Source organism: Babesia bovis, chromosome 3 (genome assembly GCF_000165395.2).
Source record: "Babesia bovis T2Bo chromosome 3, whole genome shotgun sequence".
Taxonomy (NCBI): Eukaryota; Apicomplexa; class Aconoidasida; order Piroplasmida; family Babesiidae; genus Babesia; species Babesia bovis.
The window spans coordinates 2,052,865-2,076,158 of record NC_010575.1 but is presented as its reverse complement, the minus strand read 5'-3'; the positions used below and the strand labels follow the sequence as shown (position 1 = coordinate 2,076,158).

General features: G+C 38.9%; 8 protein-coding genes across 8 annotated transcripts; 3 read left to right on the top strand and 5 right to left on the bottom strand.

The window, feature by feature from the left end:
• Positions 1-88: 88 nt before the first annotated feature.
• BBOV_III009680 (Glutamate/Leucine/Phenylalanine/Valine dehydrogenase family protein) lies at positions 89-3,278 on the top strand. The gene has a single exon (XM_001612042.2). It carries the CDS (start codon positions 128-130, stop codon positions 3,203-3,205), a length of 3,078 nt encoding a protein of 1,025 aa, XP_001612092.1. The 5' UTR covers positions 89-127; the 3' UTR covers positions 3,206-3,278.
• On the bottom strand, positions 3,234-4,548 carry BBOV_III009670 (putative dihydroorotase). The gene is made up of 5 exons (XM_001612041.2): positions 4,418-4,548; positions 4,199-4,382; positions 4,111-4,161; positions 3,948-4,076; positions 3,234-3,891 (listed from the first exon to the last, which is right to left on the bottom strand). Exons 1-5 carry the CDS (start codon positions 4,507-4,509, stop codon positions 3,292-3,294), a joined length of 1,056 nt encoding a protein of 351 aa, XP_001612091.1. The 5' UTR covers positions 4,510-4,548; the 3' UTR covers positions 3,234-3,291.
• A 14-nt stretch (positions 4,549-4,562) lies between these two features.
• Positions 4,563-6,546, bottom strand: BBOV_III009660 (N-acetylglucosaminyl transferase component (Gpi1) family protein). Its single transcript, XM_001612040.2, has 6 exons — positions 6,380-6,546; positions 6,211-6,344; positions 5,670-6,175; positions 5,465-5,633; positions 5,109-5,423; positions 4,563-5,072 (listed from the first exon to the last, which is right to left on the bottom strand). The coding sequence occupies exons 1-6, from the start codon at positions 6,521-6,523 to the stop codon at positions 4,595-4,597; spliced, it is 1,746 nt and encodes a 581-aa protein (XP_001612090.2). The 5' UTR covers positions 6,524-6,546; the 3' UTR covers positions 4,563-4,594.
• Positions 6,547-6,592: 46 nt separating this feature from the next.
• Positions 6,593-8,811, bottom strand: BBOV_III009650 (protein kinase domain containing protein). Its single transcript, XM_001612039.2, has one exon. It carries the CDS (start codon positions 8,711-8,713, stop codon positions 6,632-6,634), a length of 2,082 nt encoding a protein of 693 aa, XP_001612089.1. The 5' UTR covers positions 8,714-8,811; the 3' UTR covers positions 6,593-6,631.
• A 102-nt stretch (positions 8,812-8,913) lies between these two features.
• Positions 8,914-10,617, top strand: BBOV_III009640 (Phosphomannose isomerase type I family protein). The gene has a single exon (XM_001612038.2). The coding sequence runs from the start codon at positions 9,075-9,077 to the stop codon at positions 10,467-10,469; it is 1,395 nt and encodes a 464-aa protein (XP_001612088.1). The 5' UTR covers positions 8,914-9,074; the 3' UTR covers positions 10,470-10,617.
• Positions 10,618-12,362: 1,745 nt separating this feature from the next.
• Positions 12,363-13,797, bottom strand: BBOV_III009630 (Elongation factor TS family protein). The gene is made up of 3 exons (XM_051767332.1): positions 13,387-13,797; positions 13,221-13,302; positions 12,363-13,184 (listed from the first exon to the last, which is right to left on the bottom strand). Exons 1-3 carry the CDS (start codon positions 13,576-13,578, stop codon positions 12,403-12,405), a joined length of 1,056 nt encoding a protein of 351 aa, XP_051623534.1. The 5' UTR covers positions 13,579-13,797; the 3' UTR covers positions 12,363-12,402.
• Positions 13,798-13,891: 94 nt separating this feature from the next.
• On the bottom strand, positions 13,892-19,805 carry BBOV_III009620 (Sec7 domain containing protein). The gene is made up of 2 exons (XM_051767014.1): positions 14,446-19,805; positions 13,892-14,410 (listed from the first exon to the last, which is right to left on the bottom strand). The coding sequence occupies exons 1-2, from the start codon at positions 19,713-19,715 to the stop codon at positions 13,942-13,944; spliced, it is 5,739 nt and encodes a 1,912-aa protein (XP_051623533.1). The 5' UTR covers positions 19,716-19,805; the 3' UTR covers positions 13,892-13,941.
• A 406-nt stretch (positions 19,806-20,211) lies between these two features.
• BBOV_III009610 (Protein prenyltransferase alpha subunit repeat family protein) lies at positions 20,212-22,860 on the top strand. The gene is made up of 7 exons (XM_051767202.1): positions 20,212-21,427; positions 21,464-21,524; positions 21,560-22,033; positions 22,069-22,329; positions 22,365-22,487; positions 22,522-22,593; positions 22,629-22,860. Exons 1-7 carry the CDS (start codon positions 20,542-20,544, stop codon positions 22,843-22,845), a joined length of 2,094 nt encoding a protein of 697 aa, XP_051623532.1. The 5' UTR covers positions 20,212-20,541; the 3' UTR covers positions 22,846-22,860.
• Positions 22,861-23,294: the final 434 nt, after the last annotated feature.

Here is a 23,294-nt window from a genome sequence, read left to right as displayed (position 1 = left end):
TTCAACCATTAGAAATATTCTTGATATTTACCTTTCTGCTCACACTCCTCTTTGTGAGGATTAAACAAGCCCGAAAGGGCACACATATTCGGATTTCTTTCCACATTGAATAGAATCCTGCGTCATCATGGCTATTGATGCAAACCTGGACAACTACCTCCACGATGATGGACTTTCTGGAGTAGTGGGTAGTGATGAAACTCACGATGTGCCTCTAAGTGATAGGTACGCAACCCAATTCCAGGAAGTCTACAAAATCGTGAAGGACCTAAAGACATTTAGCGATGACACGATCAATCAGACAATGGATCAATACTACAACAAACTTGGCCTGAACGAATACTACTTCAGCACATCAAATGCAAAAATGATTGCGAACAATATGGTGTCGGTGCTTACAGCTAAAATTCTACACGAAAACTCTGGGTCCGACTACTTTCCCCTCATTGAACAAGTACATGATGGCAGGGTGTTTATCATTACGAGAGCATCGCTGCTGAACCATAAGCTATCACAAATATATGCAGTTGAGAAAACTGTAGAACAAAGATTCCTGCATTTTGGTGATGTTACAAGGCCAGTATGGAGAATGCAATGCTTCAGATCAACCAACTCTATGTTCGATGACCCTGCGAATCTATTCGAGAGATTGCGCATCTACTTTTTCCAGTTACCTAATTTCGCTGAGAATAATCCGGAACCCGGTGAATTAAGGCTGAGCAAACTACTAGATAAAGACTTTTACAAAAATAAGAGGAATACTATTACAGAGGATATATTCTACAAACTAAACAAGCAAATTGTAATGTCAGATGGCGGTATAGGTCTTGTTATGAATGGTGAACCCCGAGAATTCAATACGTTCCGCATTGATGTAGCATTTAGACAGGACTATGTACAAAGTGATTTCTATTCAAGATTTGGTGATTGTGTCACTTACTATGGTTGCTATTCAAAGTCGAAGTATGTGGATCCTTTATCAAACAACGTTTGCATCATCACAGCCTTTATCACTAGCCTTCCGTCTACCGAACTTGATAACCCCGATTTGTCATTACTGGATAGAGCCCATTCCATCATGACGGCTATAAGGCTTTGTGGTATTTTGCCACATAGTCATTACCTCAGCATACTTACGGAAAGGTTGCTAAACGGTTCAGAAATGGCTTATGCATACTGTGCATCCATTTTTGTGGAACACTTTAGTGGTAGTGTCGGCCCACATATGGCCCTGATTGAACGTTTGGCTACAAGGGAGCAAATGGCTCCATCCGAGTTGTACGATATACGTTCGAAGTTGATGATTCCGTCATACCTACCAAATCAAATCTTTGAAGCTGTTCAAGAAAATATACCTATCCTTAAGCAGTTGCACAAAAACTTCTGCATACTGCACAATCCAGATATAAACCCAAATGGAACCAATACTGACCCTGATAGCAATGCATTGAAGGAAACTATTAAAACCTTGGATAACCAGGTTCACGCAAAGATATTGTCATTGTTCCTTACGTTCAATAGCTCAACTTTGCGTACGAACTTCTTCGTTACGGAGAAATCAAGTTTTGCGTTCAGGCTCGATCCCTCTTTCCTATCCAAAAATGACTACCCAGAGACACCATATGGTATAGTCATGTTAATGGGTCCGTTCTTCAGGGGTTTCCACATAAGGTTCAGTGAAATCTCACGTGGTGGTATCAGGGTTGTACAATCATTCTCCCATGAAGCTTTCACGCGTAATAAGCTCCAGGTTTTCGATGAGGCATATAATCTTTCTTATACCCAAAGTCTCAAGAATAAGGATATACCCGAGGGAGGAAGTAAAGGTGTAATCCTCCTGGACAAGGCACCAAACGCAGACCTTGCTCAGATATACACAAGGAACAGCTTTATGTGCTATGTGGATGGATTGCTAGATGTTATGATGCCATGCGCTCAGATGGTTGACCACTTGCATCAGGATGAAATATACTTCCTGGGACCTGATGAGCACACGGGCACAGGAAGGCTTATGGACTGGGCAGCTAACCATGCTAAGCTACGCGGATTCCCTTTCTGGAGGTCGTTCACTACAGGTAAGGAACCTGTTATGGGAGGTATACCACATGATACGTACGGTATGACAACTGCCAGCATAGAGGCTTACATCCACGAACTGCTCAATATATTCCACCTTAATGAAGAGGAAGTTACAAGATTCTTGACGGGTGGCCCTGACGGAGACCTTGGAAGTAATGCACTTTTATGCTCTAAAACAAAGACCTTAACCGTAATTGACAAAAGTGGTGTGCTTCACGACCCAGAGGGACTGGATATCAATGAACTACAACGGCTGGCAGCAAATAGATTAAAGGGTCTGCCCACTAGTGCTATGCACTATAATGAAGCACTGCTTTCTGATAAGGGTTTCAAGGTACCTGAAGACGCAGTAGATATGGTTCTACCAGATGGCACAAAGGTTAAGCGTGGGCATAAGTTCAGGGACGAGTTTCATTTGGGTGCCTGCCCATCAGATTTATTCAACCCTTGTGGTGGAAGGCCTTCTTCTATAACGCCATTCAACGTTAATAGGCTGTTTGACGAAAAGGGCAAGTGCATATACAAGTTCATTGTAGAGGGTGCCAATGTGTTCATAACTCAGGATGCAAGAAGAATTCTGGAAAACAAAGGAGTTATCTTGTTTAAGGACGCATCCACTAACAAGGGTGGTGTCACCAGCAGTAGTTTCGAGGTGCTAGCAGCCTTGGTACTAGATGACGATACCTTTGACGAAATGATGACCGTCAAGGAGGGTGGGGAATTCCCGCAATTCCGTAAAGACTACATCAATGAAATTCTCGACATCATAAAGAAGAATGCGCGCAGGGAATTCCATGCACTGTGGAATGAAGGGCTACGCATAGGGATGCCACGCTGCGACCTTACTGACGTTCTATCAACCAAGATTATACGACTCAAGAAGGACATTATAGACTCTAATTCATTATGGGAGGACACTGTTCTGGTAAGGGCTGTCCTTTCCAAAGCTATACCGCAGTCGTTGCAGAAGCTTGTGCCAATAGAGGACATTATGGTACGGCTACCAGATCGTTATATGCGTTCGATGTTTGCATCGCATCTCGCATCTACTTTCTACTATTCGCAGCAGTTTACTGACGACACCTCTGTGTTTGCATTCTATGAGTATCTAAAAGCCCTCAAATGAACGGCATGCTCTACAACTTCGAAACAAATATGTGACTAGATTGCGATTCAATTGCGTGATATCTGACTAGAGCAGTGTAAATGGTTTTACTTTGCATCTCCAGTGGTTACTATGCATATTTTAGTTATCTCCTCGCCGGCTAGGAACGGCTTGAGCACACCTCCGACAGTATCTGGGACAATTATAGTCTCATCCGTGATCTCCATATACTCGATATTTTTAGCAGGTAGATCTAGAAACTCAGCACCATTACGGCACACGAATGCCTCAAGGTAGTCTTCACAATCCAGCCTTTTGAAAATAGTAGCCAGGTAACCCATAATGTATGGCTGGGTGAATATACCAGCAGGTGGTTTGTCGGAGTTTTTAGCAGCGATTGTGTGCGGCGCTGAATCAGATCCTAAAAATATCTTAGGACTACGTGTCCTGATAGCCTGCAATAGAGCGTCCCTATTCTCAGCACTTTGAGCAATTGGCTTGCAATACAAATATGGATTCTTTACATGATCCAAAATGTTCGCCTGAGTAACACCACTGGTGATATTCAACACGTCTTCGGTTACAATTTGAAGATGGTGAGGTGTTATGCTTGCAGCCAAATTCGGTACTCGTAATACTGCCTCCAAGCTCTCCTTAGTGGATACGTGTTCGGCAACCACCTTTAATTTAGGAAACGCCATTGCAACCTGTACATTAATTATATATATTACCAGCGATTTTACGCTATATGACCTCAACATACCGATATTATGTTTTGTACAAATTTAGCTTCGGATCGTAAAGGGTTGGAACCAGGTTGTTCACCATGAATATGCAATGATAGACCTAATCGCTCCATTTCGGCAAATAACGGATAATACTCCTCCAAGGACTAAACATTATCAATTTACTCTATCGGAGCTTACATTGAAACCATGCTCGGAATTAGTAGTCATACCAACTGGATAACATTTTATCTACAATGTAAATATAGGCATATAATGTTATGCATACCCCTTGAACATGATTTGCCTTGGCATTTAACCTTATGTCATCTGTAGATACCTCTGGCGACAGATAGAGTGTCATTAAGTATGTAACTCTGGGTTCTATTTGCATTAGCTGGCGCCTATATTCACCAGCTTGAGCACAGTTTGTTATCGGTGGATTAGTATTCGGCATAACAAGCACGCGATTGCTGGGAATGATGTACAAAACGACGAATTGACGTACCAACCACCGTGTCTAATCAAGGGTGTAACAAGTGACATCAACTCACCCTGCCGTAAATGGCAGTGGAGATCATCTGCTAAAGGAATCTGCATTTTAATAGACTAGAAGTGCTAAATCTATCAAAAAGAATTATATTAGACTTCGTTTGTGTACCACACACTTGGTTAAGTGGTCGCATCAAATAACGCGCCAAAAGTATAGATATCCCTTGCAAGACTTTATAGTGTGTATAAGCGGTTGTAATAGCGTGCTAGTAGAGAAAGGTGGGCACTCTATCTCAAATTCGTGGGAATCCTTGAGGACAATTGTATTGCTGTTCTTGGTTGTCCTTTCTTCTGTCCCTTCTATTACCTTTTTTGATTTATCCCAGCAAAACTTATGAGCAAAGTATATCGATTCTTTGTAGCTGCTCGGGAATATTAAATTATAAATAAGGTAGTAAAAGGGAATCTTTGTCATCACCTGGATTAAACACTTGACCACTGCACGCATGAAGAATACAGGCAAATATACCACCAAAGTGATACAATAAAACACCCATATAGTTGGGTAGATAAGTAGTATCAAGGTAAAGATCACAGTGCCCAGGAATAACTGCTCTCGTGTATATTCATTGGAATCCAACGCCTGCTTCAGTTCATTCCACTTCTTACCCCTGAAAAGGTTAAATTAAATAAACGATCTGACATACTTAAACAACTGTAAAAGCGAAAACTTGTAGCGCTGCATCCACTTTGTGATGTACAGCAATATGCAGTGAGCATAGGTCGTGTGGAGTGTCTCGACGCTCACAATATCCAGTAGGATAGCCATCTGGTATGTCACACCAAACAGAGCGGCATACTCAAACAGTTTAGTTAGAAGGTAAAAATTTTGCTCCAGCTTCGGTATAATTGTACGCCATACCATGAGCATACTAATAATTAGCCTAGAAAGAAACACAGCCACTTCATCATTCAATTTACAGTACTTTCCGATTCTCATGGCAAAGTTATATGATACGTATCTGATGTTATATGTTAAGCCCGAATTAATAGTTAAACCTACTTCACACCTGATATGTATAATGCACGAGAATACAGGCGTAATACATTTACACCATAAATTATTAGATGGCGAAAAAACAAAAACTCAATAATGCCAAATACCGCATCAATTGATACTGACCACACGCTTTGGCGAACTTGGTGCTTGAGACGTACATACTCAATCATGTCTATGAGTCCATTGACCGATAATACGCAAAACCAACCTGTTTGATGTTCCATGAGCTTATACAATTTATCCCACTCTGCAATTTGCGACAATTTGGTATGCAACAGAGTAACCACAGTCAAGTGGTGTATAAACCGCCGAAGTCTTGGATGATATAGTTTCATACATCCCGAAAGAATCGACTGAGCAGTTACCGATAAGTAAACCACCGCCTGTACTATCGCGGTGTACAACATATTTTTGAACTTGAAATAACTGTAGTTGTGATTATCTGCCACAGAATGACGTGTTCCAGAGTCACTTTTCCTCAAACGCCCAGTGGTTGTCAAAGTGTTGTAAATCATGTCGTCTAAACACTCGACCAAAGCGCAACCAACGATAAAGTAGCTGCAAATGTTTGATTCATCTTGTTCGCCATTGTCACCAGCGTTAGAATGCTTGTATTTGTTTTTAAGGACCGTATACAACTCATCGTAAGAAACCACTTTAAAGTCGTTTCTACGGTACCTCACCAATTGTACATTGGAATCATTAGAAAACGAGCTGCATAGATTTGTCTATTAGGCAGTATACCATACCTTTTTAAAACCACTTGATCTCCACCTCTGTGTAATGAAATGTCCAAAACAGATAAATGCCCATGTCTATGGAAGGTGTTCTGCATATAAGGTGCCTTAGACAATTCTCGTAGAGCCCAATTTAATGTGTATAACTGCAATGTGTAACGTTATTATAGGCTTCATTTACCTGGGAAGAGGAATACGATGTCACAACGACAATTGACTTTAATGAAGGGACGTTCCATCCGACTAATACTCTCCTTAATTCACCCTTACAAGCATTCAAATAGTCCTCATACGGTAGATATATCGTTGTTAGCTCATTTTCCATGGCGAAGGTAGATTACATCTTGTGTTTTCGTTTCACCCAGGCTCATAAGCATCATACACACTACAATGGAATAAAGACAAAACGAATAACAACTAAAAGGTAGAATAATCAATCAGTGTTACAGTAGTCTAAAATGAATTTGTGATTCAAGGCGCTCTCTGCGGTTAGACGCTCTAGGGGATCATACTGTAACAACCCCTTGATGAAATCACCAAAGGTAGACAATTCAGCCGATTCAGAAGTTCCAAGCATCTCTTCAATGGAGCATCGAGTTGGCTCTATTATGCGGACGCATTTTGTGTTCGTGCGACTATCACATAGTCCAAGCTTAATGCCACTATCGCTGTGTTTCAAATGGCTGTTATGATCTCGTCGCGCCATCATTCCATCTTGCGTAATGGAATATTTGGTCGGTGTGACAAAGCTATTATCATCCTCCGGGAAATCGCTCCTTGTGTCCATTAAAGAGTCGCAGTCAGCTGTGATGTTACCATCCTTTTTCAATCCGCGGTGTGAGGTGATTATAGAACCTACGGAAGAGCTGCTGACTGACATGTTGCACCTCATACTAGATTGATAATCCGGAGCCATAGTTTTTTGGCGCCCTTTCAACAATTCAGTGTTGACGCTGAGGTCAGCAACATTGCCGGTTGGTAGAACCATATAAGCACTGTTCATTTTGTGCTCCAACAAATATACTGGAGGGACGCCAAGTAAGCTTATCATAGATGCCATTAATGTAGAGTTATTATCACTTGGGAATAAAATCCGCTTAATGTATAGCTCACAAAGCACGCAACCCAAACTCCACATATCGATCTGAGTGTCGTACGGCAATCCCATAATAACCTCGGGAGCCCGGTATGAACGACTCTGAACGTAATCGCTCAAACGCTCCTGCATATAACAACTTGAACCGAAATCAACCAATTTGACAAATGGCGAAGTAGATCCTTTATTTAACACAATATTCTCGGGCTTTAAATCACAATTGATTATACCAATGCCATGCAAAAACTTCAAAGACACAAGTACATCACGAGCTATGTATGATAGTGCCCGCAGAGTCCAACCCTGTCGGTCTCTGTTTACAAATTGTTCTACGTCTTTTGCCGCAAAGGGTGTTTCGTGTAGTACCTGTGTATTGTATAGGTCACGGGTAGCTTCATACAAATTGGCACCCAAGAGTTCCAATATTGTAAAAATGCAGCCTCTGAAGTAGAAATAATCCTTTATTTCAACAATTGCCGCCCTCTCACCATTTTTCGGGGAGTTAAGCGCTTTTAACATATTGATTTCATCAATAGCCTGATTCACAGCCTCCGGCATACTAATCTTAATGCACAGTTCCTCATTAAGTTGTCCATCGAGTGCTTTAACAACAACTGAAAAAGGGGTACTACCCAATACAGCAGTGATACGGTACCTATTAACAATGACATCACCCTCTCGAATATAAAGCGGGTCAAACTTTCCATCAGAGCCAGTTTCGCCCCAAACAAATATGCATTTCATTGGAAATTCCGACAATCCGTCTTCATTGGCTAAATTAGTTGCAATTTCATCCATAAGTTCCTTCTGGTTCTTACGGAACACTTCAACATTTCCTGAACAATATTTACTCATCCATCGCTGGCGTCTATCTGCGAGCGGCTGATCAACAAACAAAGATGTTTGCAACGTGTTTTGGTCGTCAAAACGATTGGTAGAATCCGAATAGAAGCTATTGCCATCATCCGCAACCGAAGCAGAAACCAACTCATCGTCGGCATCGACAGAGCATATTTTTTCCACCTCTGGAGATTCTTTCAAAAAGGAGGTGTCAACACCATTATCAGAGAATTGTGCGGAAGATGTTATCACATGATCGTCCACTGGTCCCGATGCAGGATAATTGTCCTTACCAGAGTTCCGAAAGAACCCTAAGTTGCTGATTGTACAATTTAAACTAGACGACAAACCCTGAGAGTCATCTAAATTTGATAGAATATCATCATAAGCGCTATCGATACCGAACTTCGGTGAAGTCCCATGACTTTTGTCACCATCCACAGAACAGTTTGGATTTAGCGACGGCTCCAAGTATTCGTAATTAGACAAATAATAAGTGTAACGAGGCAACTTTGATGTCATTTCCTGAGTGCTAGAGGACGGTTTTGCCGCAGATATGTGTGTCTCTGATATATCCATCCTGCACACTTACTCAAGTTGTTGACAAAAGATAAATAAACCAATTGTAGATCTACCCAATCGACTTGTCTAACCACAGCATCATGTTTACATAATATTACTCTATATGATACTATAGTACGTTCAGTCACTTAGATTCTATTGACATCATAGCCCTACCATCTAAGGTACTGACAACGTTGTATACTATCAAAAAGAGCAGGATGCCTAATGTACACGCACACTTTGGATTTTAAGTAGATTTTAAAGCAATAATATTTTCAGCAAAATACTGGAGATGATTTTTCTCTGATGACTGTAGAATCATCACTGTGCAAAAATAAATATATTTAATGATGAATGAGCAGCGTTTGATATAATTATGGAAGATACTATAGAGAACGTCAACAAGATTATACCTGTAGTCCGTAATTATGACTGGGGTGTAAATGGGAAGCTTTCATTGGTTCGAAAGTTATATATACACGGATGTGCATCTACTGTAAATTCTACTGACAATGAACTTGAAAACTTGCCATATGCTGAATTGTGGATTGGAGATCATGATTCTGCACCTTGTAGAGTCATTTCCGGGGTGATAAACAAGGACGATCATGGAAACTATGGAATTTCCTTCGAGGAAGCCCTGTCTGACACGAAGAGTCCAGGCGATAATGTCGAAGGCGATATCAGGCTATCTATGTTATATAGAAAATTGGCAACTGGTACTTCGTCTAAGGGACTTGAAGGATGTAAAATCCTAATGAAGGTGCTGTCAATTGCCAAACCACTTAGCCTACAACTACATCCAGACCCTGAAAGTGCTTTGCAACTGTATATGAAAAATCATCCTGGCATTAGCGATAACCAAGCTAAACCAGAAATGAGTGTTGCTCTTTGTAGGTTTAGGGCTTTGTGCGGTTTAAGACCCCTGGAACAAATCAAAACATATGCGCAACGTTATCCGCCTTTTGCCAAAATGTTAGGCAACGATATATTATCCAGTATCTCAGTTGAAACGAACGAGAATGTTGGTGAGTTATATATGCAAATTTGCAAAAGAATCCTGCTGGACACCAGTGTTATACAGGAAATACCCTTACTTGTCGAAGCCGTTAAGGCATCACCCAATAAATGTGATCTTTCTGAGGAAATATTCCTGATTCTTAACAGCAACTATGGAGTTGATGTTTCCATATCGTTCGCGTTTTTGCTAAATTGTCTCGAAATAGAATCAGGAGAAGCGTTTTTCATACCGCCCAATACTTTACATAGTTATATTTCCGGCAATTGTGTTGAATTAATGAATAATAGTGATAACGTCATCCGATGTGGTCTGACTTCCAAAAAGACTGACATAGATACGTTCCTTGATTTAATAAACGTAGAAGTTTCCAAAGGGGGTCAATTCCCACAAGCAGTTGCCCATGTAAATCCCATATGTATTTCACCCAGTGTTGTACGATATAGTCCAGAACACCCTACATGTAGTTTCGAAGTGTGGAAATTCGTAGTTAAAGCCAACAGCCAAGTGACTCATCTTTTCGACAATGGCCACCAACCTTTCTTGTGCGTAGTTATGGAAACAAACTCACACGTAGAAATTTATGGACGATCTGTACTCGATTCAAATAAAGGGTCAACCTATGTTCGCTTGCCATTTATTTTAGGTGACTGTTTCTTCATTTCCTCAGGGTTCACTTTGGATGTGATTAACAAAGGCACCACAGACTTTGTTCTCTACCTTGGTACGGAGAAGTGGATTCATCGATGTTAAAACAACTGCGGAACCCTATATTAGTGTACAATATGTATATCTTTATCCAATATATAAGACATAGACACATTGCACCGTATACTTGCCTGGACTGACTAGTGTTTGATTGGGAGTGAGACAGCCAATCTATCGCTTACTAGTGGCGAATTATACTTGTAGATAACATAAAACGTAACATAGTATTGACACATATACCAATTCTTGTTGCATTTTAGAAAATAACGTGCTTGCCTACTGTAAATATGAAGCTGTGGTGCATATGTACTAATTATGTGACGATTAAGTAAACAATTTATTATATAACGTACTAAAGACGTGCTCATTACTGATAATAATATGCATATGTTGTGTTTCTAAACAATACATAGCGACTTCGAATGGAAAATTAGGCGGCTTGGATTTATGTGGATAATAAATGTTGTACGAACAATAAATTCCGTTGCGGAATAATGATTAGACAATGATTCCATGTAAACAAAAGGTAAACCTACATTCATTGGCAACTTTAGTAAGAACTGGTAGAGTTATTTTAAAACTATTTAGATGTTGAGGAATAAACCCACAAGAATTCTTTGTACAGTTGTATACATAGCTAGATACAATCAAATATCTACATGGCGTATTGGTAATTTCAAACAATCCGGAATTGCATTTTCTACTAATCAACGCAAATAAGACCTTGTTAAACAATAATAACAAAAAATTATAAAAATTTAGAGAAGAACAATCTTGCCCTATAATGTTCAGTAGAATGTTGACTATTGTTTTCCTCCTAATTGAAATATTAATTCATATTCGTGTTTGACATACAGTAAAGTTGCCAATAGTGACTTATTGTGCAACACTTCAGTGAAAGTCGAGATAAAAAATGATGAATCAAGATTTACAGTAGATTTGTTAAACGTACTGACAAGAGTACCTCTCAGAAAAGAGAAGCAAGACAATGTATATAAATTAATATAACTAAGACTAATACAAAAAGTATTTCGCCACACAAGAAATTGGGAACTCAGAATAAACAGGATCTGAGATCTGGGCACCCATCAGCCCAACCACAGTTTGTATACCAAAATAGATATAGTAATTTTTTCAAGCTATTTACACTTCCGCATATAGGGTTATCCGACGGATCCTCACGCCAATGTAAATTTATTTAAAACTAAACTACAGCAGCTCTCTTTATAATAATAGTCTTACAGCTTGAATGGTATACTGATTTCACGCCCTATAAACAAGAGATTAAATGTTGGTTGAAATCGTTAATATTGTTCGAAATTCCTCCTTTGTTATAAGATGACATAACATAATATTACCAAACACATGAATTTCGTTTCTATATTTTAGAATACCACAACAAGCATTTCCCCGTACAATTTAACTGTACATTTAGTTGGGTAATATTGGAATGACTCCAGTCTTCAATATCGACTATATAAATACTGTTTGTATAGTCATAAAAACCGAATTACCTACATTGCACCATTATTTGGCAATGATATGCTAATGTTGCGTGTTTAATTCAACCATCTCTCATATTGGGATGCGAATAATGCATTTCAGTCTTCCATGTAATAAATGTAATGGATGATGGATGAAATATTTGAAGAAAAAGAAACATTACCACGTAAAACATGATTCATTAGTGATAACATCCGTATCATTACACAAACTATTATTTACTAAGAAGGTGAAACTACACTCTTTTCACAACATCACACGGTTAAACACTTCTGCTTCCTTTTCATAGCTATGTGTAATAATGTTGAAGTATTGTTTGCAGCAATTGAACATATTTTGTACCTTATTCAACACGCTATTTATCTGTTGGTGTATTACCGTTCTCAGACGTATCTTTTGTCGAGAGAACGCTGTTACACGTTACTATCTATTTACATATAGTGTGGAACGCTAATTGTATTTTATGTTAACACTATCATTTGTACAATATTGGTTTGCTACCAATTTTCATACATAATGCGTTCTTAACGATGAGCGTTGGGCATTGCGTAGACTCCTGAATGGCGCGTAATGTATCACCGACAGTTATATTCTCTGCGAATTTGGGAACCATAACGTTAGCTGATTGACAAATTTCATTGACTTGATTCTTAACGACATCTGGTTGAAGCCATTCTTCAGCGAGTATATCCTTGATATCCATTATTAACTCATTTTCACCAGGGAGTAAAGATGCTTTCTCTGTAACTGGGTTGGCGACTACCTGTAATGCTAAACATCTTGCAATTTGTGCTATTGGCCTTTCAATATTTCGCGAAATATTTTCATTATCGGATTCACAACGGATCGTAACTATTCCCAGGCGATCGCCTGTAATGCAATTCCCATGATGCATTTTATGATGTAAATATACACCTGTATGATCTACATTTTGCATACTTCTGTACAAAATAATGTTTGTAAGGAGTACTTTGCGTTTATATTCGGCCGAAACTGTCTGTAGCTTTTGTCCGATTGTTGTATCATTTTCATATATCAAGTCATTTACTTTATCAACATCGATGATATTTATCCCGTACGTGTCACTTAGTACAATGGATATATCATCGGAATCAATAGCCTGCTGAATTCGGTTGGTAAGTTGATACGATAATTGTCCAAACTCCCTACTTGTGGTGACAAAATCACAATTACATGACAATTCAATAATAGTGGAGTATGTATCTGGTTTTATATCATCAAATAATGCGATTTTACCTGAACCTAGTGATCTTCAAATATGTATAAACGTACCAAATAGCTGCTTGTTCAGGTCGATGTCATATTCAGATTCCTGTTGTATGCGTCTAATATGTTGAATGGCAGCATCTAGGTCCTGTAGTATATTTATGTATAATTCATTATATATTTAGATTCTAGTCTAAGTGAATATAACAAAAAACACCGAACATTAACATACCCAATTAAATTTGTCCAACGCTTGTTTACATTCTACGATTCCGCTTCTCGTTACTCTTCTAAGTTGTTTTATAGCTTCTGTCTGTTGTTGTGGTTGTAATGAACCGGTAGTATACGAGAATGACAACCCTCTGAGGCAGAATGGCCAAGATGCTACCCTGAAGTTATTCCGCAATAAATGTCGAACTATCATTTTATATGCCTATGATTCCTATATAGATCATACTCAGCGGAAGTTAATATATAACTGTTGTATATATACAACTATAAGTTAATTCACTATGAAGTAAACAAAATGTTCATATCAAAAAAACACAAAAGTCAGTGCAATCACTTGTTCAATATATGAGACGTCTTTATATGCTTTTACGAAATATAGTCACCTAATACACTTCTTAAAGAAGCAGACAGATTGACAAGTAATATATATTTACTAAATTCGTTGGAATAATTATCTAATTCTTACACACCAGAGTCAAAACATTAGACTTGGTAATTACATCCATTAATGATACATACAAATAACATATGCCTAGTATATTTACGAGTGTTGCTTTCATTTTTCGTCGGCCTTCTCTTCTTCTTGTTCATCTTCTGTCGCTTCTTCGCCAGATTCTTCAGTTTGTGTTGATGCTGGCGGCATTGCAGGAAACACTACCTTCAATATATCAAGGAACAACTCCTTAAGGAAATCGGAAGTAGCAAATGTATGTGCCAGCAGTGACGCCAGAACATACTCACCTGGGCTTGCAGATGACATGTCAACAGAGTCCCTGACAATGTCCAGTGAGATTCTCAATTCCTTATCGTTTTTAAAATGCTCCATACATTTATCGTCTGCCGATTTAAGTTCGGGTGCAGTGAGAAGCACCAGCAAAAAGTTCTTTAGTGATTCCAAATATGTATCACTTGTTGCATCAGTGTAATCTCCTCCGTTGCTTGGTATGATTACGTTAAGTATATAGTTCGTTACTGTAATTAACCGCTTCACACAAGTTTCCGAACATGTATCCTCATCAGACGAGCTGCATAACATTAAATCATTAACGGTCAAACTCACTATAGTAGGTACTCCAGGTTACTCGACATGGCCTTTACTACCCCGATATCAGCTTCATCCAAGGTCATAGAGCTCAACTTTGGCAGCTGAGCTAACATATATTGGCATATTAAGCTTGTCATTTCTGCTTTCCTCGTGTTGACATCATCTATATCGACATTTTTATGCGATGTTATGAAACCTTGAACAAACTTCTCCATCCATTCAGCATCTTCCACAGAGTCTGATGTGCGATCCATAAATGCACCGGGAATATCCCAGTCGTTAACACGTCCTTTGGTTACTTTCGGTTTGATGTTATTGACAGGCAATGCTAGAGAAGAATATGGCAAAGGGTAGTGGAAATTGTGTGTAAGTATTGGCGATAGAATATAGTCGAATATGCGTGCTACTTGTATAATCTTGGCACATTGTCCTTCAGGACCTGTTTCCTTGAGCAACATCTTAGTGAGTGACTTCATAGCTTCTATGTATATACGTTGGGGTGCGATGGTACATACAATTGTGAGTGCATGGACAACATACAACCAGTATGCTTCCTTTAATGGTCCATCGGAGCCAAACGATCTCAGCTCGTTCAACATTTGAATAGCCTGTACCCCTTGGTTATATTCATCTTCGGATGCCAATTGGGCATCTGTGTTGGTCGTTGTCATGAATACCAGGGTTTGGATAAGTGACCTAGCTACTACATGAACATTGTCAGCAGCGACCGCTTTTGCATTGGTCATGATGGTTGGTAACATTTCACCAACAGCGTAAATAACCCTCCTGGTTCTTGCTGGTGCTGGCTGGATAATCGTTCCTTCCACTGCGAAAGGCATTTTATTGTTAGTTATTCTTTGCAATGCTGCCATAAGCACTCTGAAGAAATAATCATTCTGCGCAACAATTGGCGTTGCGGCAACGGTTGAGAGTACCTTTACAGTGGGTTCCACGTGGTTCTGGAAGATTCTATTATCAAAATGCACAAGTAACTGTAAGAGCCATGCACCAATCCATAAGCACATATCAGACCACTTCAATTTACATTCAATTTCCTTTTCCTCATTATCGGTATCCTTTATTTCATTTAGACTGCAGAAAACAACTCCAGTTTCAGATGCGTTCTGTGTTAACCAGTACACAAATTTTAATATAACAATACAAAGATATGATGTCAGGATTGGGTCTACCTTAACTGCCTTGGCGAATCCGTCATCAGAAAGGATGGGATACTTCGCCCATTCTTCATTTACCACCTTTGCGTATATCATAGTACCGTCATCGAGGATACCAAATGTGCATAGGATATCTTCTGGCTTTGGAATAGAATCAAGTGCTTCAGGCAGAATCAAACATGATGCCAATGCGTGAATATATTTAACAAGTGCGATAATGGTGACTCTTAATTTTAGATCCATCTCCTTTTCGAGACGCCCCTTGACCTTTAATGCAAGTTTTGTTTGCTCCAGGACTACAGTAGTTATTTTGGTGAACATTCCAAGACAGAATGTAGGCTCTACCTTGTTATTGAAGTTTTTCATTTCTTTAGGACAGGGATCTAGTAGTGCGCCCTCCAAAGACATTGCATATTCTGCTTTATTCGTTGGTGATCCCGTATTTGGTGTTGACACGTTGGAGGTGGTAACCCTTGGAGCATCACTAGATTCCTTTTCTTTGCTTACGGACTGCACAATACGTGATAGTACAACCTTGATGAAAACCATGTAATTCTCACTATCAATGTTAGTGGTAGCCCCTGTGAACAACCTATGAATATTGTATATATTGAGGAATGCCAGCCTCAAGTTCATATATGACAATACTTGTGGTAGCAGTTCCTCTTTATCAGTTTCGGAGCTAAATGCATTAGTGACCTCTCTAATCGCTTCTTCATCTTCTTGGGATGCTATAGGTTTCACACCACGTCTCAAAAGCTGTACATCAAAGTACGGGTTGTCCACTGTGGAATCACTTGATGATTGAACATCGAAAAGGAATAGAAACTGCTGTCTTTCACTGTTGTTAATATTTGTGAAATCATCAATGTCACAGTCGAGTCCGTCACCGCTGTCGACAATAGCGTTTGTCGTGGGTTTGGCAAAGGTGATAAAGTTGGTCCACCCACCTAGCCAGCTGGCACCCCTTCTGGCATCCATGTTACGTTTAAACCTTATAGTCGGCTGCACCAGCGCATCTGTTAGAGTGGCGAAATTTCCATATACCTGTGTATCTATATCTAGTGCAGCGAATGATGGCGGCAACAAGTTTAGATAATACAACTTTATTACCATATCCATTACCTTAGACCACGAGTCAGCATCGAACACATTAGAAGCCGATGCTAGCACCGTCAGGATGAATGACAAAGACAACTGGCACTTGTACCCGATAGTATCATCGATATGAATGCTAGACATCTGGAAAATCTTATTGACCTCATCATTCAATCCAAACTTCAATGCGACATTTAGGAACAACCATGATAACCGTACATATGTCTTCAAGTTAGATACTGAATGCGCATGTTGGAATGCCATGTTAAGGGCCTTGCACAATTGGTTTTTACAGAGTAATTGAAGCAAGCTTGTTTTTATTTCCCAACCGAAAGTTTTCAAGTCGGTAATAAAGCTGCTCATGAGTCTTTGCTTCTGTAGTACGTGATCCACCCAAAAGAATTCGTCATATTTGACTACATCACATAGTTGTTGCTCAGTTCCTTTATGCAATTTGATTTCATGGTGTTTGATGGCAGTGTATATGTCCTCAAGGAATTCGAATGGCAAGTTCTTACCACTGTTTATGCCTTTATTATTCCGGACAAAGTCTTCAAGTTTCATTTTTTTCTTTATTTGTGTGTTATGCAAGTCGGTGTTGAGCATAATGATGGAGTACGACAAAACGAATATGACATCCGAATTTGATACATAGGCGAACCCCGGTTTAATTTCATTTTCCGCAGGACCCATTTCTTTATATTTCAACGATTTGAATTCTTCATCCAGTTGTGTCGGATCTATGTGAGTTAGTTGCATTGCAGCGACTATGGACGGATCCTTTATGGCTTCTGTAATAAGACTGTTCCTCTCACTGGAGAGTATGTTATCGATTTCATTTTTCATGAACTGCCTTGTGAAGCGTTGGAATGGTGTTTCATCATCAGCTTCGATGTGATCATTAATGGTTCCTAGATTGGTTACACCATAAGATGTAAAGTTCAGCTGCCAAAAAACATTTTCCTGTATAATCCATCTTGGTATTTTGCTATCGGGTATAACATTATCTTCATCCGAGTTTACATCAGCACGATTTTCTTCAGCTGTATCTTGTACAACGGCCTGAGCTTCAAAATATGTAGTAGCAAAGACTTCTATTATCCTTTCAATTTGTTGTGATTCGCCTGGTAGCCTGAAGGAAGATAGAAACAGTCTTATCGCCATAACAATAGGTAATCCTTTAAAACTGTGTAACTTTGCAAACTCAATCCTGACTTGGTCCATGAACACTGGGTTTTTATGCGTGCCAAGATATTCCCCCACCTTTTTCAAATCTAGATCTGGTATGCATTTCAAAAAATTGGCCACATCCTTTGGTTCATGATACTGCGGTAAGAGGCCTAGGTCCTTTACTAGCGGTATCCAGTCATCTCCTAGTTTAGTGGTATTGAATACTTCAGCCGCCCTTCGTAATGTATCCTTCCACAGTTTTAGTTTACCAAAGTGTTGAAGTTGACCATTTTCCACGCTTATTTCCATTTTGCTGCTTTCCAAAGCACGCAAGACACCTTGTATTCCGGAAATTGCCATGTATTCGACATTCATTGAAGTATTGTTTTCACTTGGTGTCTTAGCGCTACTAGATCCAGTTTTACGTTTGTGGTTGGCCTTAAAGTTGTTGTGCCTATGTTTATGATTGTCTCCATGGTAGGTATTATTTTCCAGGTCATAATAAGGCACAAGGCATGAGATGATACCCCTGATTAATACATCGGCCATATTTGCGCACCTAACATCACAATCGTAATTAGCATATAATTCCATGATTAGTTGTGTGTTGTGGCACATATCAACAATAAATTCCATACTCATTTCCATGATATCCGTCTTTACAGATACACTTTTAGTGGCATTGCGGTGAATAATCACTGAGTTGATGATATGTGTCAGCTGCGCTTCCATTTGCGCTTTCATATGTGTCCTGAAAAAGAAGAGCATATTCTTCAATGTTCTTAGCACAAGTGAATATAGACTCAAGGAATCTGTGAAGCACATGCGATATATAGAGTTAGCCATGAAAACTTGCACTATCGGTAGTACCACAACAAATTGCCGTTTGTTTAATGAGCCGAATTCCATTGTTTTATTCAACGTTTCCAACCCTACTATGCATACATCATTACAGAATTCATGCCATAATGACGAGAACGACGTTACATTCTGTGACAGCACAGCAAAGTCATGTCTGAACCTCTTTACCGTTTCCTTATCTTCGTGGGAGAGGAATGAATCTTCCGCATGGAATGTGAATGGATGTTGCGTTATTGTTTGAGATAACATCATGCTGATGAAGATGAATGTGCTACTAACTCTTCTAGACAGTGCTTTCATATTGTGAAGCTTCAGCGTATTTTGGTCATAATGCCCCAAGGCCGCATGAAGAAGGTTAACAACCTCATCATGTATAAGCTTCCTTATGCTAACATTGCGATGTCTAGCTGTAAGCAGAGTAACTATCATCTTTAGCATGATGCATATATTCTCATTGGTGATCAAGTTACCTCCTTTGCAACAGAGTATATCGTGTAAAGTCTTCAATATTTTCAGCGTAAGAAGATCATCCTTTGGTTCTATGTTTGTGGTGAACAATGCCATAATTTCTTCAAAAACTGTGTTCAGTACCTTTGGTGCGTTTTTATGGCCAAACTTTAAGTTTTCGCAATGCGTGAACTTTGAGATGGCTTCGGCGCACAATATGATAAGCTTACTTTGTTTGGTATCACACATTTTCATGACATCTAAGAAGGGTTTCAAGTTTGCGATATCTAAAAAGATGTCTTCCGTAGGTACGCCTTTCATGATAAGTTGCTTGAAGCATCTGGTAAGGGATACATCTTGCAATGCCTTTCCAGCGCTATTATCTGATCCTAGTACGGGGACTAAGCTAGAAGTGTAAGCATTGTTCCTGAGATAGTCCTTTACAGCAGACAATACGTGGTAAGCCTCCAGTTTGACGACCTCTATGCGTCTGGGCTCCTCTGAGAGTGCCCTTACTCTGTCAGATATATCCATGATCGACACTTGTTGCGACACACTCCCAATGATTCCGATTTCATATTGCAAGTGTATGCTTTAATGCATATCACTAAGCGTATTCTTACTGTTCAACCTGTTCCTTGGTTATTCGATCATCGCGACAATGTCTGGAAAACTAGTTACTTATTTCTGTGTTTGACGTATTTTTTATCCAATTAAAAAATTATTTATATGAACTAACTAGAGTTAGTATTTAATGATAGAATTTATGTGTAGCTGGAGTTCCACGGCCTTAATGTTAAATACAGTTGACACTATAGAATCTAATTCATATATACTTATATTTTTGAGACTATTTAGCTCCTTGAATTATTACAGGTATGCTTGTTCGATTATTTTTCAGATGTGTGCTATATATGTTTTTCCTTCCTTTGATGTGTAACTGATAGTGTCACCTGGTATTGCACTTATAATCTGGTTGAACGATTAAATAACCTGTTTGTGATAGTTTACGCTTTTTATTGATTGTACAAAAGTGTTCCATATTGGAGTTACCTCGTTAATTAGCGTGCTGTAACTGCTTCTATGCCGCTCAAATGTAGCAGTGGTGTTACATAGTTCCTTTTATTATCTTCTTTAGGACAGAAAATCATCTTGTGTTGATACACATAGAATTGAACTATCGTGTCATCCAGTGGATATTTGCATTTCGTGGAATATTCCATAGTGGTATGGCATAATTTGTTCTTATTCGTAATAGTAACGTAGTAAATATTGCTTCCTCTTGCGACGGTCTAAATTTTGTTATGGTTGCATTACTTCTGTGATATAAAAAGGTTATATATCATGGATTATTACTAAAATGCATGGGATTCGTAAGGAAGACGTTTACAAGACTCCTGAGGAGAAGGAGGCTTATACCTTGAAGTTATCCAAGGGCTTCAAGTTGTTGGATTCATTTGTATCTAGTGTTCGTAATAGCGACGATGAGACATCCGATTCCAGTATATTCAATGATGAAAGCGAGGCAGATCGCATGTTTGCTTTATCGACTGACATTATTGATTTCATGCCAGAGTTTTATCCATCATGGCATTATCGTAAGAATTACTTCTTAAGACACCGTTCAGATAGGGAGCATCTAAAGACATTATTGTTTTCTGAGCTGAATATGCTTATGAGTATATTAAAGAATTCTCCAAAATCTTTTGCTGTTTGGCAGCATCGATTGTGGGTTTTGACTATGTTGTTTAGTTTGCGCCCTGATGGTCTAATTGACTTATTGAACAAAGAATTATCGCTATGTATGTTATTGTTCAACAAGGACGGTCGTAATTTCCATGGTTGGGGTCACGTGAATTACGTTCGTCATTATCTCAAGTTGTTGGAAAGTGATATATCTAGTGACAATGATTCACCTACGGATAGATTGTGTTATTCAGAGTTTTCAAAGCTGATTGATAAAGACTTTTCAAACAGTTCGGCCTGGTATCACCGTAGTCATTTGAGCGAAACTCAGGGTTCGTTGGCGTCTGAGTTGAAAGTTATCCGTGAAGGGATATACACGGATCCCAACGACCAGTGTGTTTGGGAACACTTTGACTGGTTATTATATCGTCGCAATGCTTTACCTTATTATGTAGTTAATTGCTATTATTGTAGTAAGAGTGGGAGTATTTTATTCTATTTTAATGAACCCGTGAACTTAAGCCCAAGTGAGAGCTATATTATAGCAGGCACTTCCAAAGGTTTGTGTGGTTGTAGATTCTATTATCTATACACAGATTCACGCTCTAAACTAGATGGCGTCTGGAGTCCAATTGATTCGTCACCAGTAATATCTAAGTAGGTCATAATCTATGATATATAAGCTTCTTTAGGATCAAGAATGCTAATTTACGTGAGTACGCATGGCGTTTCAAATTGAGTTATCCTGTCAACCAAGATGCGTTGATGCACGCATCCCCTTTTATTGTGGTGACTATGAAAAGAGGGTCTATTGATTCATTTTATTCTCGCCTCAGGAGCATGCCTAAGTGCAACGTGGATGGTCATAATCTCAATTCTCATGAAAATGTTCCGCATCTATTAGGTTTACGTTACAGTATGGAGCTTCATCAAAACAATGAATTTCAAATTGACTTGGCATCATTGAAATCTTTCCGTAGCCGAATGGACACATTATATGGGTGGGATGAAACCACTGACTTGTTACGCAATCCGATATTACTTCCCGGGACAAAGCGCATTGTATCCATAGGTCAGGGTGTTAATGAGTTGGTACTGGAGGATCAGCTGACAATGTTAAAGGAATTAGATACCCTGGACTCTTCTAAGTACTTAAGGCTCGCTCTGTAGGTGGTCAATATGCTAGCATAATTGTTCACAGGTCTAAAATATCGAAGTACATTGGATGTTATGAAAAATCAACTGAGCTGTCCGGTTACCTTGGTTATGGGACAAACATGCATCCTACTATTTGTTCCGCTTTAAAGTCATATGATGCTGTTACGCAAAATTTGGATTCTTCCAACAATTCTTCGTATGCTGACTTGAGTAACCTTGGCATTAGTAATCTACCATATCGTATATTGCAACCTCATGTTATGTTTGAGAGCATAAATCTTAAAGGAAATCTACTATCTGATACGTGGGTTTATGCTACGAAGGCAATATCACTTATAGGTCATTAGTTGATTTTGGGTTATGCATGTTGCTAAATCTTCGTTCTGTTGATTTGTCGGAAAATCAATTTCTTCATTTATCTAAGGTGTTAGAATCATTGCGTAACTTGCCATTTCTTTCACGGTTAGTTCATTTCATTGACCAACATCATGTATAGTATCGATCTCTCTGGGAATCCTTTGACAAGAGAAGTCATTACAGGAACTACGCATATACCACTAGAACTATCGTATGTTGTTTTAATAAATAAACTAGATTATACAGCGAAATTGATATATCTGGCAGTCCATTGGCTGAATATCTGGTTGAGGACGCCGGGATAACAGACTCTACTACTTCAGAGCCATTGCCATGTGCTTCTATCATAGGCTTCAAGATAGATAAGCTATGCACTAATGAACATTCTGAAGGATCTACGGTTTTGACTGATAAATCAACTGCTGCTGCCAACCGAATATTATTGACAAGAGAAGCAAATTAAAACACTGGAAACATATGCTATTAATAATTCTTTATATACGCTAGCAACTTTACAAGTGTTATAAATGATGGCTCACATATTTAGACACAATTTTGTTCATACACATGCTGTCCATGATACACATTGATAACAGTTCTATATATGTATCCTATAGATATTAGCACCTTCATAAAGCATATATATATCATCACTTAGAGTATTATTTAGGCTAACAAAGCTATTTACTCATTATTAGGGAGACAATGCTTTGGTAGTTCTCCCCAGACACGGCAAAGAAATTTATGCAGTTTCATATATTAAATCAATACACATTTTAAAATTCTAATTGAAGTATCATTTGTACCTACATACTGCAATATATGGCAAAGTTTCACGTCTGACACACCCTCAGTTCGTTATATATTGCTCATTCTACTGATAAGTGGTACCTGAGATTGAGGTTGGTATAT

Excerpts from the sequence above, each read along its gene's own strand:
- BBOV_III009650 (XM_001612039.2), bottom strand. The coding sequence starts at position 8,713 with ATGGATATATCAGAGACACACATATCTGCGGCAAAACCGTCCTCTAGC.
- BBOV_III009670 (XM_001612041.2), bottom strand. The coding sequence starts at position 4,509 with ATGCAGATTCCTTTAGCAGATGATCTCCACTGCCATTTACGGCAGGGT. Across the intron at positions 4,383-4,417 it reads TTGATTAGACACGGTGGTTG|CAATCGCGTGCTTGTTATGC; the intron begins GTACGTCAATTC and ends CATCATTCCCAG. Across the intron at positions 4,162-4,198 it reads AGGCAAATCATGTTCAAGGG|ATAAAATGTTATCCAGTTGG; the intron begins GTATGCATAACA and ends TTTACATTGTAG.
- BBOV_III009610 (XM_051767202.1), top strand. The coding sequence starts at position 20,542 with ATGCATGGGATTCGTAAGGAAGACGTTTACAAGACTCCTGAGGAGAAG. Across the intron at positions 21,525-21,559 it reads TCGTCACCAGTAATATCTAA|GATCAAGAATGCTAATTTAC; the intron begins GTAGGTCATAAT and ends AAGCTTCTTTAG. Across the intron at positions 22,488-22,521 it reads AACTTGCCATTTCTTTCACG|TATCGATCTCTCTGGGAATC; the intron begins GTTAGTTCATTT and ends CATCATGTATAG.
- BBOV_III009620 (XM_051767014.1), bottom strand. The coding sequence starts at position 19,715 with ATGGATATATCTGACAGAGTAAGGGCACTCTCAGAGGAGCCCAGACGC. Across the intron at positions 14,411-14,445 it reads AACCTGGAGTACCTACTATA|CTCGTCTGATGAGGATACAT; the intron begins GTGAGTTTGACC and ends AATGTTATGCAG.
- BBOV_III009640 (XM_001612038.2), top strand. The coding sequence starts at position 9,075 with ATGGAAGATACTATAGAGAACGTCAACAAGATTATACCTGTAGTCCGT.
- BBOV_III009660 (XM_001612040.2), bottom strand. The coding sequence starts at position 6,523 with ATGGAAAATGAGCTAACAACGATATATCTACCGTATGAGGACTATTTG. Across the intron at positions 5,634-5,669 it reads GCTCATGGAACATCAAACAG|ACATGATTGAGTATGTACGT; the intron begins GTTGGTTTTGCG and ends ATGGACTCATAG. Across the intron at positions 5,073-5,108 it reads TCGCTTTTACAGTTGTTTAA|GGGTAAGAAGTGGAATGAAC; the intron begins GTATGTCAGATC and ends TAACCTTTTCAG.
- BBOV_III009680 (XM_001612042.2), top strand. The coding sequence starts at position 128 with ATGGCTATTGATGCAAACCTGGACAACTACCTCCACGATGATGGACTT.
- BBOV_III009630 (XM_051767332.1), bottom strand. The coding sequence starts at position 13,578 with ATGATAGTTCGACATTTATTGCGGAATAACTTCAGGGTAGCATCTTGG. Across the intron at positions 13,303-13,386 it reads CGTTGGACAAATTTAATTGG|GACCTAGATGCTGCCATTCA; the intron begins GTATGTTAATGT and ends AATATACTACAG. Across the intron at positions 13,185-13,220 it reads CCTGAACAAGCAGCTATTTG|GTAAAATCGCATTATTTGAT; the intron begins GTACGTTTATAC and ends CACTAGGTTCAG.